The sequence below is a fragment of the Oncorhynchus tshawytscha genome, linkage group LG01, assembly GCF_018296145.1.
Source record: "Oncorhynchus tshawytscha isolate Ot180627B linkage group LG01, Otsh_v2.0, whole genome shotgun sequence".
Lineage (NCBI taxonomy): Eukaryota > Metazoa > Chordata > Actinopteri > Salmoniformes > Salmonidae > Oncorhynchus > Oncorhynchus tshawytscha.
Genome location: NC_056429.1, coordinates 45,036,014 through 45,054,819, shown reverse-complemented (window position 1 = coordinate 45,054,819; position 18,806 = coordinate 45,036,014). Strand labels below are relative to the sequence as shown.

Sequence of the window (18,806 nt, the reverse complement as noted above, 5' to 3'; positions counted from 1 at the left end):
TTAAACATTTATGGCAATTTAGCTAGTTATCTTGCACTTGCTAGCTAATTTGTCCTATTTAGCTAGCTTGCTGTTTCTAGCTAATTTGTCCTGTGATATAAACAGTAGGTTGTTATTTTACCTGAAATGCACAAGGTCCTCTACTCCGACAATTAATCCACACATAAAACGGTCGGTCAACTGAATCATTTCTAGTCATCTCTCCATCCAGGCTTTTTCATCTTTGAATTTATATTGTGATTGGCATTTAAACTTTTATAGTATTACCACGACAACAGGCAACACAGTTCGTCTTTCAAACACCCACATGGGTATAACCAATGAGGAGATGGCATGTGGGTACCTGCTTCTATAAACCAATGAGGAGATGGGAGAGGCAGGACTTGCAGCGCGATCTGTGTCAGAAATAGAAAGGACTTCTATTTTAGCTCTTGGCAACGCAGACGCTCGTTGACGCGCGTGAGCAGTGTGGGTGCAATAATTGAATAACAGATTTCTAAATGTATTTTGCAACACGAAGCGCACTTGAAGCGAACGGTGTAGTCAGGGTATTTTACACTATGTTGGGATAAACATTTTTTGAGTATAATGCTTATATGGATGTCATCCCCAATAGATGTTCATGTCATCTTCACCAATCAACTGCATTACACTTAACTTCCAACACCAATTTCTGGCTAGCTATGCTACCATCTTATCCGAATGGGAGTTAGAGGTTAACAAAAACAAAATCTAAACCCGAAAAAGGACCACTTCTAAATATTATGCAGCAAAAACAGACAAATCTATAAAATCCAGATTTTAGTAACCACATTGTGGGCTTGTTAGAACACATAAATTATGACCGATTAGACAAATATCCACTTCTTATACCAGGTTATTTGAATGGGCGCCAATTACAGCTTCCTTGTGCTATTCCCCACGGTATGTGTTCTAATGATCTCTTCCCGCATGCATGCTCACTCTACAGAGTCACAGAGCACTTCTAACCAATAAAACAATGTGTCTAGACTAGAGACAATTATTGAACTGATTTGGCCAATGTCATGTGCTTTGCAATCAGTAAAAATGTTCTCTCTCTCTCCAATTTATCCTGGTCAGTTTTTTCCACTGTTAGATAATCCCATGTTTTTCTCCTGATAGAAAGATTATCTGCATTGGACCTCTGCAACCACCTCTCCTAACCTAGGTGTGCAAAACTGACACACACACTTTGACCTTCACTGGTGAAACACTGGAATGACAACACACATAATGTAGATTTTCCATCTTTAATAGACAGAGAAACCCATCAACATGATCTCTATCTCATGGTCTTATTCCATACCCTCCGCTGTCTCTATCTTTACTTCAGTCCTTATATAGCCTGTCAAGTGTGATCTAAATGGGACATCAAAGCCTTCAGCCCCCTCTTCCCCATCTCCCCATTATCTCTTCTCCTCGACATGGCAAATGTGTGGTCTCCAGGACATGTCTTATACTGGTTGGGATGCAGACAGTTAGCCTCTGTTTGCTTACCTCCACCATGCTGCCCTGTGATTGGTCAGTCAAGCCGATCCCTGTTTTTGTCTATGGATGCCAGGGAGAGGAGGAAAGGGACAGGGTAGTAAGTGATGAAGGAGGAATCAGGGGTGACAACAACAAGGAGGAAAATAGGGTAAGAAGGAAGAGAGGAGATGGACAAGGAAGAAGGAAAATAGATGGAGTAAAGAAGGAGTGGATAAGGATGTTACTGGTCCCTGAGAGTCAAATTAAAGGTGTCCTGCAGCTCCTCATCCAGGCTCCAGTGGGAGGTGGATTAGTGGAGTGCCAAGGTTGTTATGATGATTGCTAATGACAGGCAGCCAGGCAGGGGCTTTTTCCGCTTAAGTAAAAGTTAATAAAGCTTCAAGTTTTCCTTCATATTCGAGATTACAAAAGTGGGAGTTCTTGAATCCTTGTCGGAAGAACCTTAAAACAGAAACTTTTAAAGAAATGGAGGAAAACAGTAAATCACTAAACCCCAGAAGGAATTCTGATTAAATTGTATTGGTTCTGGAGTCATTAGGTTAAACGTTCAGACTACATAGGCAAGTTACCGGTGTTAATTATTGTTGAAAAAGAATCTCTGGTAAAATAAAGGTAACATTTATTAATAGGTCTAGATCATATTAGCACTTTAAAAATCTTCTCTCTGTGCAGTGGAAGGCTCTGGTGTTTTCTTCAATGCCCGCACCAACCTTCTTAAACCCCGGAAGGAGGCAGAGAGAGGAAGATGGTCAAGGTAATTGGGACACAAACCAGGTTTCCATCCAACCTTATTGTGCGAGTAAAGTGCATGTCATGACAGGCCTGATGGAAACAGCTAATTTGTCTGTAAACTTACCAAATGTTGACAAAACAAAATACGCCAGACAAGGTGGGATCTTTTTGTCTTTAAAATTCATTATCGAACCTAACTATGTTGTGTGGTCCTCGCACTACAACTCGGGGAAAGCATGCAGTTTATTAGGCTAGAGATGAAACATGTTATCATGAACTTCACAGGGTGGCGAAAGTGCAAAGTCATGAGCTTGATAAACCTTTCCAATAAATATTGAGGGTCTTATTCTGGTGAAATGATAATCGATGCTTGGCTGCCGTTTGACAAATAAAAAATACTTGCTCTTTTCACCAAAATAATCTCATCATGTAGTCTATACCCGCTCTGTATCTGCGAGCTGTTGGCTGGAGGTCACGTGCCAATTTGAGTGGGCACATCACTATAAAGTTACATTTTTTTGTGACAAAATCATCTGTCGAGTTGAATGCGATAGAAACCCATTTAACTTGTATTTTATATTCTCTGCATGGGATTATATCGCACATTTTTTTTATGTGCTCTACTTTTATCACGCACAGCATTTTGTCCGCAAGAAGTCAATTTGATGGAAAGACATCTCAGGTGTGAAAATGCGCGTATTGTTTTTGTGCAGATTTTTTAACATTGAATGAAAATCTGTCGCCAATTGGATGGAAACATAGCTAATGTGTGAGTTTTTTTTCTACCTGCAAAGTGAGGAAAATACAAGCCACAGTTTGTGAGAGTGAGATAGCGAAGGTGTATGTGTGTGACCAATGAGCAAGCAAGCAAGCCGACAGTCTCTAGAGGTGATAAGGAAGTGAAGATCACGTCTCCAGGGAACCAGGCATCTACAGTATATTAGACCATTCCCATTAAACCTGGAACCTTCTAGTTGCCACAGGGCAAGTGTTGTTGTTTACTCCTTTTTGTTTGGAAGGACCTCCCATGAAATATTGCATGACAGTTACACATTTAGTTATCATGTTTAGTTGATGAGTTGAAATGTTTTCTTTTTTTTGTCCCTTAAAGGATCACTTTATTAAAGACTATATATTTTTGGTGTTTTTTTTAAATTAGTATTTGGCCTCGGTTGATATGGTCCTTAAAAGTTAAAAGTGTGCATGTCAGCAGTTACATTTTCAAGATGGAGCACAAGTGTGATGATGTGTTTTGCATCACACTTTAGCTTTTTACTGAAAGTGCTTTATCTTAAAGGGGCAATCAGCAGTAGAGACACTAACAAAGCCAACTCCACGCCACTGCTTTGGTAAAAAGGTGAGGGAAGGAACTGGAGAAATGTAACCGTTCTCAAACTCATAGACAGAGCTATGGATGCAAGGACTGACCATCCATGATATAAAAATTATAGTTTTAAGCATGTTTTGAGGCTATACAGTGTTTGTTTAGATTTACTTTGTGTATAAACATTTCCGTAAAACAAGCTTATATTTTGGGTGCTTGATGGGTTGAGACATTTGAACTACACTCATATATTACCCAAGAATCAATGGGTACATATCATTAATTTATAAGACCATAAATGGATCTACCAACTGCAGATTGACCCTTTAAATGTTGCTGCTGACATGCACAACCTTCTGAGACCATATTAACAGTGGACTAATTATCAAAAGTAAAGTTATCCTTTAACTCCCCAACAGAAAAAAGGCTCCATACTTTACTTTCCGATTTCTGTTTTGTGTTTATGTGGATATGGCAAAATATGTAGACAAATCTTGTCACTCAGACTTGTTGACTGTTGGATGAGGGTTGACGCTACACTGCTCATCCTCAGTAGCAGCAGTCTGGTGGATGAGGGTTGACGCTACACTGCTCATCCTCAGTAGCAGCAGTCTGGTGGATGAGGGTTGATGTTAGCAGCAGTGTGGTAGATGGGTGATTCTCATGAAACCAATTTTAACAATGGCCGTAGCAAATTGAGTTAGAAAACCATGATGCATCTGCAACAATCCACAATCATTCTGATGACTAAGATGCATAGTTTATGGTGCAGTGTTTTGTAGTATTATCTAAAATAAGGACACACAGCAACGAGGTTCTAGCTCCAGCATGTTTACTAACCTAACCCTCGCATGTCATACATAGGTACGGATACCCCCAAGGGACATCCTACTACATCTTCCCCTCTCCCATGAACAAGAACTCAACATGCATAACCACTGAAGCATAACTGAAATGCAATTTGGAAACCAGTATTATTCTCTAACATGCTACTTCACATCCTGAAACAGTATGAAAGCATTAAATCACACAGTATGAACATTAACTTATAGGTACAGTCTCTTTTTGCTGGGTATGGTCCCTAACAGTATGTTTTCTCTTCACGTAACATAGTATTTCAGCCACTCATCCCTTTTTGGGCGCACTTGTGACTCTGTGAGCATTCTCTTTCCTTCACCCTCTTTTTGTGCATTTTCTGTGGCCTCAGTCTGTGTGGCTGGTAGATCTGGAAGATCTCTGAGGTGTGTTTTGTTCCTTCGTACCTCTTCTGAGCCTGTGTCCACCACATAAGAGCGTGGGGCATCCGCTTTCCTAAGCACTATTGCTGGTGTCTTTGAGTTTGTAATCCACACACATTGACCTTCAGTCAGCTCTGGCCTCGCCGTAGCACGGTGTATCCGATTAAAGTCTCCAGTCTGGGTTTGTTTCAGCCATTTGTCCCTCTCAGCGAAGGCCTTCCTGTTAGGCCATCGGGGTTTAAGCTGAGCCGGCGAGACAGACAATGGGGAACGCAGCCTCCTGCCCATCAGGAGCTCGGCAGGCGACGGCCCACGATGCAGTGGTGTAACTCTGTAAGCTAACAGAGCCCTGTATGGATCCTTGTTATTTTTTCAGCAGTCCCTTGACTGTTTTCACAGCTCTCTCTGCCTCACCATTACTCTGTGCATGGTAGGGGCTACTGGTCATGTGTGTATTCTGCGACAAAAGCAGAAAAGGAGCTTGCAGAGAACTGGGGAGCGTTATCTGTAACCAGGACCTCAGCGACCCCTTGCCAGGAAAATATTGACTTTAATCCATTGATAACACCAGCTGATGTGGTTATGGGTGTCTTTGCTATTTCAATGTATCTTGAATAGTAATCTACCACTAGCAGATGTGTTATTTTTCCAATAGAACATATCTGCCCCTGCCCTTTGCCATGGCCATTTTGGCAGCTCCGTTGCCATCATTGGCTTCGGATGACAAGGTTGACATTTTGTACAGACCTCACACTGGGCCACCATCTTGGCAATCTGAGTACTCAGACCAAGCCACCACACCGACTGTTGAGCCCTCAGTCTGCATGTGACACTCGTGCACTCTGTCTAGCATTTCTGGTTGTAGAGTCTCTGGGCTAACTATCCGTTGTCCTTTCATGAGAAGGTCTCCATTACAGTAGAAGTCACTTTGGTGCACCCAATAGGGCTTCAGCAGCTGAGGCAGTTCCTCCTGCCTGGGCCATCCCTTTTTGCACTGCTGCACTATCTGTCGGCAGATGTGGTCTCGTTGTTGCTCCTCTGCAATCTGCTGCAGTTTGGTCTGAGATGCAGGTAGGCTGTCCCTTATTGCATTAATGGACACCTGTACCTCACCCTCTAGACATTGCTCCTCCTCTGATAATGGATGTTTAATTGGGGCCCTGGAGAGTGCATCTGCTGTGATCAGTGCCTTCGCTGGCACATACACCATCTTGTAGGTGAACCTCAGTAATCTGAGGCGGAAGCGCAGAACTCTGGGAGGCAAGTCGTCCAGTGCTTTTGTCCCTAACAGAGCCAACAGTGGTTTGTGGTCAGTCTCTGCTGTAAACTGCATGCCAATAAGGTATTGGCTGAGCCTTTCACATGCCCATGTGATAGCCAATGCCTCCTTCTCCACTTGAGCATACCTTTGCTCTGTGTCGGATTAGCTTCGGGAGATGTATGCTATTCGATGCCACTCCATGTTGTCCTGCATCTGTGTGAGGACCGCCCCTAGCCCAAAGGATAATGCTTTGTGAAGACTTGTCCACTGCTCCACTGATGGTAAGAGGTGTCTCTCTCTGCAGAGTGCCTCATTCAAGTTAGTCATGTCCACACAGATCCTTATGTCCCCATTGGCTTTTGGGACCACTACCATCCCTGCACACCAGTCTGTGGGACTCTCTATTTTAGACACCGCCCCAATTTCTTCCATCCTCCCCAACTCTTCCTTTACTCTGGCCAATAAAGGGATAGGCACACGGCAGGGGGTGGTAAGGGCATAGGGGACAGCATCCTCTTTCAGGTGTATTTTGTAGTCACCTTCTATCCTTCCTAGACCAGAAAACACTTTTGGGAATTTATTTTTGAAAACTTCACCTGGGTCCTCCAGTTCGCTCACTCTTTCAATGAGTTGCAATGCTTCAATTGCTGGCAGCCCCAGCAACAGTCTGGCTAGAGAGTCAATGACGAAGACAGGCTGGATGACACTTTTGTCTTTACTCTCCAGTTTAATCACCAACTGCCCTACCACTGGTAATATCTTATTACTGGGCCCGTACAGTTTTTTGTTTGTAGAGAGCAAAGGGCCATCTCTGCTATAGCTATACAGCCTAGTTGGGATAGCTATCACTGCTGCCTCAGTGTCTAGTTTAAATGACACAACCTTTGTTGTGTTGTTGTTTCTGTAGTTTGTCCATAAATCATAAAAATGGAATGCTAGTTGAAGTTTACATTAAACTATAATATTTATTACGTGAAAGCACAGTGTCTGTGGACATGTTTCTCATTACCGCCACACTTTTTCAAGTTGCTGTAAAAAAAAAATTTGAAATAGTTTTATTCACTCATAATTAGGGTTGCAAAGGGTCGGAAATCTTCCAGTAAATTTCTGGAATTTGGGAAGTTAATTTTGCTTTAATTCATCAAAAGGTTTGCTTATAACAGTGACCCTTTTTGTGGGATACACAAGGCAATTCTAGGTATTGGGGCATATTTTGGTTCAGCTATCCCCAATTCAATGGAATTGCAACCCTCTGCATGCACAGTGCATTCTTCCATCACATGTGCAGTGCACTCTTCCATCACTTGTACAGCTGATTCTCAAGATCTTGCACACTAATGAGATGCTATTGAGCCCACACTACTACACTATCTGAGCCAAGGACTACATGCTTTCTGGTAAGTTTTGATTACAATACTGGGTGGGGTGAATATATTTTATATGACATACATGTTTTTTTGTTAACTAGGAAATAGTAGCCTACAGCAAAGTAGGCTTGTTAACACTTTTTGATAGTTAGTTTGTGCTACCCTGTGGGTTTTAGTTTGCTTGAACCTGCTAACTGAAGAGTGTTAATTCACCTGTTTCCATACATGTTTAATTTTAAAACATTTATCTTACAAAGGAGTTGTTTAATCTAACTACTTGACTATTTATCTGTACATGGAATTGTATTTGTTATTTTTTTACTCATTTTTAAAAATAATCTTTATAGGAAAATGTCACGGGCACTATCTGATATGTGAAGACATTTCACTGCAGCTAATGTAGAATGAAAAGCTGTGTACATTTAAAAATACTCTGCCAAACCATATGTGAAGAATGCAAAAAAAGATGCAGAATTATCTGGCAAAGTGCATAAAGTTCCCTCAGCGCTTGCAACAAGAAACCTCTGACAGAAGTCCCTCTACTTCTATTCGAGGTGAAAATTATGAATCAGGCACCTTATCGATAGCAACAGCTCATGGTCCTCCTGGAATCAGAAGCTTTTTTGACTCAATGGAGGAACGTAGTCAGAGAAATGTCTTACTCGAGCTGTGTATGCAACTGGTTCACCTCTGATGCTCACAGGCAATGTGTATTGGAAGAGATTTCTGAATATTCTTCACCCAGCATACATCCTTCCAACATGATATGCTTTATCTACTAATTTGATGGATGCAGAGTTCAACAGAGTTCAAATGAAGGTCAAGCAAATCATAGAGAAAGCAGATTGTATTGCAATCATCGCTGATGGGTGGTCGAATGTTTGTGGGCAAGGAATAATTAACTACATCATCTCCACCCCTCAAGCAGTATTCTACAAGAGCACAGACACAAGGGACAACAGACACACCGGTCTCTACATTGCAGATGAGCTGAAGGCAGTCATCAATGACCTTGGACCACAGAAGGTATTTGCAATGGTGACAGACAATGCTGCGAACATGAAGGTTGCTTGGTCTAAAGTGGAGGAGTCCTACCCTCACATCACACCCATTGGCTGTGCTGCTCATGCATTGAATATGCTCATCAAGGACATCATGGCACTGAAAACAATGGATACACTACAAGAGAGCCAAGGCAATGGTTAGGTATATGAAGGATCATCAAGTTATACCAGCAATCTACCTCACCAAGCAAAGTGAGAAGAATAAGAGCACCACATTGAAACTGCCCAGCAACACCCATTGGGGTGGTGTTGTCATCACGTTTGACAGTGTCCTGGAGGAGAATGAGTCTCTCCAAGAAATGCCCATATTACAGTCGGCCAATATGGACAGCCCCATAAAGAGATTCCTCCTGGTTGATGTTTTTTGAGAGAGAGTGGTAAGCAGCCTGAAACTCCTGAAACCTATAGCAGGTTGCCATTGCACGGATTGAGGGACACAATGTCATCCTGTCTGATGTTCAGACCGCTTGCAGATAGAAGAGAAGAAATCCGTACTGCCCTGCCCACTTCACTATTGCTGCAAACTATCATTTTACAGATGTATGTTGAAAACGTTTTTGGGAAATGCGATGGATCATTGGGGATCATTCAATATTCCCTGTCTTTTGGTGTTCAGTGAAATCATCCCATGTGAAGAGTCAACTAATTTATTTAAAGTTCAATTCATAACAATTTTTTTATTTTTTATTTCTCTTGGAAGGATTTAATAATTTGCAATTATGTCTACTTATGATAAGGTAAAAGGTTTATGTTTCTGTCTCCCTATGATATGGTAAATATATCCAATGCAAAAAACATCTACATTTAAATGGTAATATTAATTTGCATATATTTCTGGTAATTCCCATATATTCCTGTTAATTCCCATATTTCTGTTAATTCTCACAGAAAGTTTCCACCTCTGAATATTCCCCAAAATGTGCAACCCTACTCATGATGCAACATCTAGAGGAGAAGTCCTTAGATGAGCACAAGTTAATATAATTTCTTCACATATTCAGTGCATTCGGAAAGTATTCAGACCCCTTCCCCTTTTCCACATTTTGTTATGTTATATCCTTATGCTAATATGTATTAAATACATTTTTTCCTCATCAATCTACACACACAATACCCCATAATGACAAAGCGAAAACAGTTTTTCAGAAGAAAAAAAAACATACCTTATTTACATGACTATTCAGACCCTTTGCTATTAGATTCGAAATTGAGCTCAGGTACATCCTGTTTCCATTGATCATCCTTGAGATGTTTCTAGGGTCTTGTGGTAAATTAAATTGATTGGACATGATTTGGAAAAGCACACCTGTCTACATAAGATACCACAGTTGACAGAGCAAAACCCAAGCCAGGAGGTCGAAAGAATTGCCCGTAGAGCTCCGAGACAGGATTGTGTCGAGGCACATATCTAGGGAATGGTACCAAAACATTTATACAGTATTGAAGGTCCCCAAGAACACAGTGACCACCATCATTCTTAAATGGAAGAAGTTTGGAACCATCAAAACTCTCCTAGAGCTGGCCGTCTGGCCAAACAGAGCAATCTGGGGAGAAGAACGTTGGTCCAGAAGGTGGTCTGAATTCTTTCTGAATGCACTGTATGCCTTCAGAATGAGGATGCACTTCTGATGAGCATTTCTCCTTTGCCAAGATAATCCATCCACCTAACAGCATGATCATTACACAGGTGCACCTTGTGCTGAGGACAATAAAAGGACATTCTAAAATGTGCAGTTTTGTCACACAACACAATGCCTCAGATGCCTCAAGTTGAAGGAGCATGTAATTGGCATGCTGACTACAGGAATGTCCACCAGAGCTGTTGCCAGAATGTAATGTTAATTTCTCTGTCATTTTAGAGAATTTGGCAGTATTTCCAACCGGCCTCACAACCACAGACCACGTGTAACCACGTCAACCATTGAGCATGTTTGGGATGCTCTGTATATCCAGGAACTTCGCACATCCATTGAAGGAGAGTGGGCCACAATCAACATTCCACAGTCCACAATCAACAGGCTGATCAACTCTATGTGAAGGGGATGAGTCGCGCTGTATTAGGCAAATGGGGATCACACCAGATACTGAGTGGTTTTCTGATACATGCTCCTACCTTTTTTTTCTGTGACCAACAGATTCATTTCTGTATTTCAAGTCATATGAAATCCATAGATTAGGGTCTAATTAATTTATGTCAGTTGACTGATGTCTTTATATGAACTGTAACTCAGTGAAATCTTTGAAATTGTTTCATGTTGCATTTATATTTTGGTTCAGTGTATATTTGTTTCAGTGTTATGTGCAACTCAGGCTTTTTCATTAGGTGAGCAATGTTTAAAAAAATACATTTATTTGTTCATAACTGTTTTGGACTTCAAAAACTGGTAATTATAATTTTTGCGTTGCTAGTTGTGGAAATGTTGGTAAAATGCATAATATCTGACTAATATACCTCATAATAATTATGAAGTAGATACAAGCAGATCCTAATCTTAGTGATCCAAGAGGAATTATGTTGTCAAGAGCCAGTTTCATGAGAATCACCCAGATGTTAAACTGCTCATCCTCAGTCGCAGGAGTCTGGTGGGTGAGGGCTGAAGCTACACTGCTCATCCTCAGTAGCAGCAGTCTGGTGGGTGATGGCTGAAACTACACTGCTCATCCTCAGTAGCAGCAGTCTGGTGGGTGAGGGTTGAGTCTACGCTGCTCATCCTCAGTAGCAGCAGTCTGGTGGGTGAGGGTTGAGTCTACACTGCTCATCCTCAGTAGCAGTAGTCATCTGAAGAGCAGCAGGACTCTGACTGACAGACACCTGTGTTCTCATCTCCCCTCCTACTTGTTGATCTCTGCCTATTATCACACAGCCCACCCCAGCCCTGCCCCCGCTGGAAACAGAGAGGTGGAGGAGGGAGAGAGCGAGAGAGATATAGAAAAAACGAGAGAGAGAAAAGGAAAGGGGCATGTGTGATGTCTAGAATATACTTAATCAGGAGTCGGGTGGGCATATAAAGCCATGTGTGTATTTGTCTCCGTGACTATAGTGCGAGCAGCAGCATCACCTCTACTCCTGCGAGACAGACCGACACTATGGAGCTGGAGGTTAACAAGGGGGTTGGTCGGGCCAGACCTGCGCGGAGTAGGGTCAATGTCTGGGGGCCCTCCTGGGGTCTGCCTGGCCGTCTGGGGGTCCGGGTGCTGATGCACAGAGACCACCTCACCTGTCGCTTCCTGCAGGGTTCTCTGCCTCGCATCTGGCTGCAGCATTACTGGGGCAAGCAACGCTTTTGCCATCTCTCATCCTTCTCTCGTCTTTCACCAGCCCTGAGGGAGCGGGACAAGTCCTCGCTGGCCCCTGAGGGCCCCTCCGGCTCGCCGAAAGTCCCAGACATGACCCTCAGCCCACGGAGACCCCGTGCTCAGCCTGCTGCCTCCAGCAGCTCTTCCTCCAGCAACAGTCACACTGCTGCAGCCAGCCTCAACCACTGCCACAACAGCAGCTCTGGGTTAGTACTAACAGCTAGCCACCTGACCAATCAGTTAGCAGGCTACATAAGCTAGCCGCTGGTCAATAGCAGTGTATTGACCGCCACTATTTAAAAAAAAATTTTTTTAACCTTTATTTTACTAGGCGAGTCAGTTAAGAACAAATTCTTATTTACAATGACGGCCTAGAAACAGTGGGTTAACTGCCTGTTCAGGGGCAGAACAACAGATTTGTACCTTGTCAGCTCAGGGGTTTGAACTTGCAACCTTACGGTTACTAGTCCAACACTCTAACCACTAGGCTACGCTGTGTAGGCTATACCAATGTCATAATAGACTGTAGTTATAGATTATACCACTGCCCTATATTGTCTGTATAGACTCTATACCACTGCTCTGTATAATTTAAATTGTGAATTTAATGTTAGTTTTTAAGCAAATACATTTTACCTTTCTGGTGGTTGTGGTGCATGTAAATCTAGGCTATTTATACATTATTTCCTTCCAGCTAAAAAGCTGGTTTTGGCTTAATTTTTTTTATACATGTCTGTGATGTGTTATTAATAGGTGACATGCTGCAGCTAACTGTCAAGTGGATTTTTCAGTTCTTTGATTTGAGTTGAGACAGTCGTAGACAGGGCATCTTGCAGGCAGGCAGGCAGGTTGCGGGAGGTGTGTAGCTGTGTCTTTGCCATCTTTGGTAGTATAGTCTCTCTCAGCATACATGACAGTCTAGCTGTAGTGTAGCTGTGTCTTTGCCATCTGTGGTAGTATAGTCTCTCTCAGCATACATGACAGTCTAGCTGTAGTGTAGCTGTGTCTTTGCCATCTGTGATAGTATAGTCTCTCTCAGCATACATGACAGACTAGCTGTAGTGTAGCTGTGTCTTTGCCATCTGTGGTAGTATAGTCTCTCTCAGCATACATGACAGTCTAGCTGTAGTGTAGCTGTGTCTTTGCCATCTGTGGTAGTATAGTCTCTCTCAGCATACATGACAGACTAGCTGTAGTGTAGCTGTGTCTTTGCCATCTGTGGTAGTATAGTCTCTCTCAGCATACATGACAGTCTAGCTGTAGTGTAGCTGTGTCTTTGCCTCCTGTGGTTGAGTAATGTCTGTGTAGTATCTCAGCATGTACAGTATGTATGCCATTTTAGTGTAGTGTAGCTGTATCTTTCTCCTATGCCAGGGGGGTGTTGGTGTTAGTGTGTCTTGTTGTAGTTGTAACATCTCAGTCCTGTATGTCATTCAGGACCTCTGTATTGTAGCTGTGTCTGTAGTGTTAGTGTATAGTAGTCTTGTAGTCTCTTAGTATGTATGTCACTCTGGACCTGTGGCGCTCCTCTTTCAGATCCCTCCCAGGGGACATGGACGAGATGGACAGCCTCCGCTTCGGGATAAAGCGCTTCAACGAGTATGCGGTGTCCCTGACCCCTTCCACCACCGGCTCCATCATCGTAGAGGGTGAGTGGGTTAGGGAGGGAGCTGCTCTTTAGAGCTTAGATACATGAGAGCGAGTACCGTACAGCCGCGGTGGACAACCACTACTGAGTGTGCAGGCTTTTCCTCCAACCCTGTTGTAACTAACACGTTTCAGGTAATCAAAGTCCTATTGGGCAGCCAATTAGTAGAATCAGGTGTGCTAGATTAGGGTTGGAGAGAAAGCCTTCAGGAGGGTAGCTCTCCAGGAGGAAGGTTGTGCAACCCTATCGTTATCCTAGGTTATGAGACGGGTTATGTGGCTGGCATATAGAGAGCGTTGGCTGTTGGGAGAAAGATGGGACCTCACCCAGTTTCATTAAGCTGGAGTGTGTGGAATAGACTGCACGATTATCCCAGGTTGTCAAGCAGTGATGTAGCTAGTGCTGCTATAGTAGCAAGACAGAAACAGTCATCCACCCCAACTACGGGAGATCAGTATGTGTTAGTGGTCATAGCGTAGGATTCTTATTTTAGCATTTATTTGCACATATTGCTAAATCATGTGATGTGACTTTAACGAACATCACCTATTGAATGCATTAGAAATACATTGGAGTTGTGCTACACAAGAATACAGTCATACTGCGGCAGCCAGCCTCAACCTCAACCTGTTTCATGCCCCTTCCCTCCCTCAGATGCATACTACTCTGCGGTTCAAGCTGATCTGGAGTCAGATGCCCAGGACTTGGATGTGGAGTCATGGAGCCTGGCTGTGGACCAACAGTACCTGAAGAAACACACCAAGGAGATGGTCAAGAGACAGGACGTCATCTACGGTCAGTTTGTCATACACTATCTTTGTTGTCTTTTGATGTCTTATTCATCTTGTTATATTTGTCGTGTTTTATGTGGGCTTTCGATGTGTTTTTCTGGTTATATCTGTGGTTAAGTTTAGGATTAGAATGTGAATTATGAGAAGGGAGAAGCTCAACTCTTTTTGAATGTCAATTGTTCCATCCATCTCTGTCTGGCTCTACAATCAGTAAAGGAGTCCGGTGGAAGAAAAGCAAATTCCTGTAAAAGGCTAATTAGATGTTGAACCCCTTGTCTGTCTGTCAGTCATTCTGTCTATTTATCCCAACAGAGTTGATGCAGACAGAGATGCATCACGTACGGACCCTGAAGATCATGTTGCGTGTGTACGTGAGGGAGCTGAAAGAGCACCTTCAGATGGATGTGCGGTGTCTGGATGGTCTGTTCCCGCGCCTGGAGAGCCTACTGGAGCTACACACACACTTCCTGTCCCGCCTCAAAGAGCGGCGCCGAGTCGCCACGCAGCTCAGCAGCGACAAGAACTACAACATACAGAGACTCGCTGACATCCTCACCACACAGGTAGAGAGACACCACACACACACACACACACACAGTGTTACACACACTTTCTCTAATTCAGTCTCCCTTACATACACAGTGACTTGTATTTTTCCCGTATTTGCAGGTAAAGAAAAATACATTCAGATGCTGTATCCCATTACCTTGACTGGAAATTCTAATCAAAAGGAAGAGAAAGACTAGATTATTCAAACAACAACTTTATTCCAAGATTTGCTCATCTGGAGCAATTAACAATCCACCCAATGGTGCAGTGTTAAGAGCCCAACGAACAAGAGTTGGGTCTCAGCTTTTATAACGTTTGTCGACATGGCAGTTTAGCAGGTGTTTTGAGAGCATGATGGGAACATTATGCGCAATTTTGTTACTCCTTTCTAGCCGATATCTAGGTGCTGCTGCTCAAGCTAGCCTCTGTTCTCTTAATATCTCCACACAGCTGTGCCCTTGAAAGATATGAAAGGAACAGGATGGACCAAAAACTGGTCACTCTCAGATGGCCCTTTGTCTTTGGCTGCATGACCAAGTTACTCAGAAACAAGAGTGATTCATTTGACATGGGAGGATTGGACATAAATTCTAAAACTAAGACAGACATTGCAGCGCCAGTCTCTACTAGAAATGCAATTGACTCACCATTGACGAAGAGACGAACCATTGGCTCCTTACGGGGGCTTGAAATAATCTTTAAATGCTGTCCAGGGGTGTCAACTGTAGAGGTCGACCGATTAATTGGCATGGTCGATTAATTAGGGCCGATTTCAAGTTTTCAGAACAATCGGTAAATCGGCATTTTTGGACGCCGATTACATTGTAATCCACGAGGAGACTGCGTGGCAGGCTGACCACCTGTTACGCGATTGCAGATTGTCAAGCTAAGTTGCTAGCTAGCATTAAACTTATAAAAAACAATCTTAATATAATCACTAGTTAAACTAGTAATATCATCAACCATGTGTAGTTATCTAGCTTGTCCTGCGTTGCATATAATCAATACGGTGCCTGTTAATTTATCATCGAATCACAGCCTACTTCGACAAACGGGTGATGAAGCGCATTCACGGAAAAAAAGCAATGTGTACCTAACCATAAACATCAATGCCTTTCTTAAAATCAATACACAAGTATATTTTTTTTGAACCTGCATATTTAGTTAATATTGCCTGCTAACATTAATTTCTTTAAACTAGAGAAATTGTGTCACTTCTCTTGCGTTCTGTGCAAGCAGAGTCAGGGTATATGCAGCAGTTTGGGTCGCCTGGCTCGTTGCAAACTGTGTGAAGACCATTTCTTCCTAACAAGGACCGGAATTAATTTGCCGGAATCTTACATAATTATGACATGACATTGAAGGTTGTGCAATGTAACAGCAATATTTAAACATAGGGATGCCACCCGTTAGATAAAATACGTAACAGTTCCGTATTTCACTGAAAGAATAAACGTTTTGTTTTCGAAATTCTACTTTCCGGATTTGACCATATTAATGACCTAAGGCTGTGTGTTTATTATATTAACTAAGTCTATGATTTGATATTTGATAGAGCAGTCTGACTGAGGCGTGGTAGGCAGCAGCAAGCTTGTAAGCATTCATTCAAACAGCACTTTCCTGCGTTTGCCAGCAGCTCTTTGCAATACTTGAAGTGCAGCGCTGTTTATGACTTCAAGCCTATGAACTCCCGAGATGAGGCTGGCAATACTAGTGCCTATGAGAACATCCAATAGTCAAAAGGTATATGAAATACAAATGGTATAGAGAGAAATAGTTCTATAATTCCTATAATAACTACAACCTAAAACTTCTTAACTGGGAATATTGAAGACTCATGTTAAAAGGAACCACCAGCTTTCATATGTTCTCATGTTCTGAGCAAGGAGCTTAAACGTTAGCTTTTCTTTACATGGCATGTATTGCACTTTTAATTTCTTCTCCAACACTTTGTTTTTGCATTATTTAAACCAAATTGAAAAGGTTTCATTATTTATTTGAGACTAAATTGATTTTTATTTATGTCTTATATTAAGTTAAAATAAAAGTTCATTCAGTATTGTTGTAATTGTCATTATTATTACAAATCGGTATTGTCTTTTTTTGGTCTGCCAATAAATCGGTATCAGCGTTAAAAAAATCATAATCGACATCTAGTCAACTGTCTCATCCTCGTGTCAGTCTCTGTGTGGGTTGTAAAAGGATCGTTTTCGGTGGCGGTCCTGTTCTCCAGTTACCTCCCCCACCTGATTCGTTCTTGCAGTCTTTTGCAAAATGTCCACTCTTTCCACAAGTATAGCATTATGGTTGCTGTCGTCTGGCCCGTCCGCACCGTCTCCCCCTCCTCTTCTACCTCTTCCTTTTCCTCTCTGTCAATATTTTTGGAGGTTGTCCCTGAGCCTGCTGGCCCTGTCTTTGAGAATGCCAGCTGTGCATTCTACCTTTTCCATTTTCTGTTTTGTCTTATCTTGACACAGTTGCTGCCTCTCAGCGTGTTTACAGTTTTCAATGACCGTCTGTAGGGTAGTAGTTTCCCAGCCAATGCAAGTCATCTTAACCTGTTTACCAAGGGCTGGCAAAAGTCCATTCATTAGGGCAGCCTTCAAGAGGCTGTTGTAGTCGTCGGTTGCTGTTCTGATGCCACTGTGTTTGCGGAAACAGTTCTCCAATCTATGCCTGTAGTCCTCTTGTGAAATGGGAGTCATTGTAGGTGGTGTGTAGAACAGGTTCCTACTGCTCCGGGGCTGCCTCTTAGGGGTCTGACAGTTGTATCAGGTCTTGTTTCGGGGTAGAGCTGCGGTAGGCGAGGCGGCTAAGCAGGCTGCTTTTGGACAACCAGGGCGGGTGCTGGTGCAGTGGATACAGAGGTATAATAGGGAGGTGGAAAGTCATTGTTTCTCCTTTTCTTATCATTCACCATTATTCCTTTCATTTTCTTGTCTGCCCTTCTCTGCTTCTCTTTCCCATTTCCTAAAATCATCCCAGTCTATTCTACTTGCCTTGCCTTTCTTGATTTCTTCGAAGTCCTGTAACTTCTTTCTACATTCTGCTAGCAAAACTTCACTTCATGTACCTTTCAAGGGAAAGTCTGCTAGCTTGTGCCAGAAGCGGTACCTGTTCCAGAATGTCCCTGCCCCACTTATCCACCATTACCTTCACCGGTCCGGTCAGCGTGTCAGGCAGACAAGTTTCTTCCCTGCTACTCTTGGCTCCCATTGTGAAACTCTGTCTATACAAACACAAATCAAATACTATTTAGTTAGGAACTTCTTCCTTTCTTAAAATACATTATGGGTTAACTCAAAAGGGGGCATTTCTTCGCCATCAAAATATTTGTTTATGTCTTTATGTAATTTAGAATTCTGTACCCATATAGTATTTCCCCCTATAGAAAATGCTGTATGTGTTTTATGCACATAACCAATTATTTCCCCAAGTACACTACCGGTCAAAAGTTTTAGAACACCTACTCATTTAAGGGTTTTTCTTTAAGTTTACTATTTTCTACATTGTAGAATAATAGTGAAAACATCAAAACTATGAAAAAACACATATGGAATCATGTAGTAACAAAAGTGTTAAAATGTATTTTGATTTGTTTATATTTGAGATACTTCCAAGTAGCCACCCTTTGCCTTGATGACAGCTTTGCACATGCTTGGTATTCTCTCAACCAGTTTCATGAGGTAGTCACCAGGAATGCAATTCAATTAACAGGTGCGCCTTCTTAAAAGTTCATTTGTGGCATTACTTTATTTCTTAATGCGTTTGAGCCAATCAATTGTGTTGTGACAAGGTAGGTGGGGGTATACAGAAGATGGTCTTTTACCTAATACGGCTAAGTTCATATTATGGCAAGAACATCTCAAATAAGCAAAGAGAAACAACAGTCCATCACTAATTTAAGACATGAAGGCCAGTCAATCCAGTCGCAAAAACCATCAAGTGGTATGATGCAACAGGCTCTCATAAGGATCGCCACAGGAATGGAAGACCCAGAGTTACCTCTGCTGCAGAGGATAAGTT

The 18,806-nt window shown here is 42.3% G+C and overlaps 1 protein-coding gene across 2 annotated transcripts in view; it reads left to right on the top strand.

Annotated features, from left to right (window-relative positions):
* LOC112251177 (rho guanine nucleotide exchange factor 18) overlaps positions 1-18,806 on the top strand; it is a 68,473-nt gene that overhangs the window by 20,230 nt on the left and 29,437 nt on the right. Inside the window, exons 1-5 of one of the 2 annotated variants that reach the window (XM_024421988.2) lie at positions 2,197-2,263; positions 11,815-11,998; positions 13,329-13,441; positions 14,095-14,235; positions 14,544-14,794. In XM_024421988.2, the coding sequence (XP_024277756.2) occupies positions 2,206-2,263; positions 11,815-11,998; positions 13,329-13,441; positions 14,095-14,235; positions 14,544-14,794 (747 nt within the window). In that variant the 5' untranslated portion in view covers positions 2,197-2,205. Of the gene's footprint in view, positions 1-2,196; positions 2,264-11,814; positions 11,999-13,328; positions 13,442-14,094; positions 14,236-14,543; positions 14,795-18,806 lie in introns of those variants that run through there. The other variant, XM_024421997.2, reaches the window with a different exon arrangement.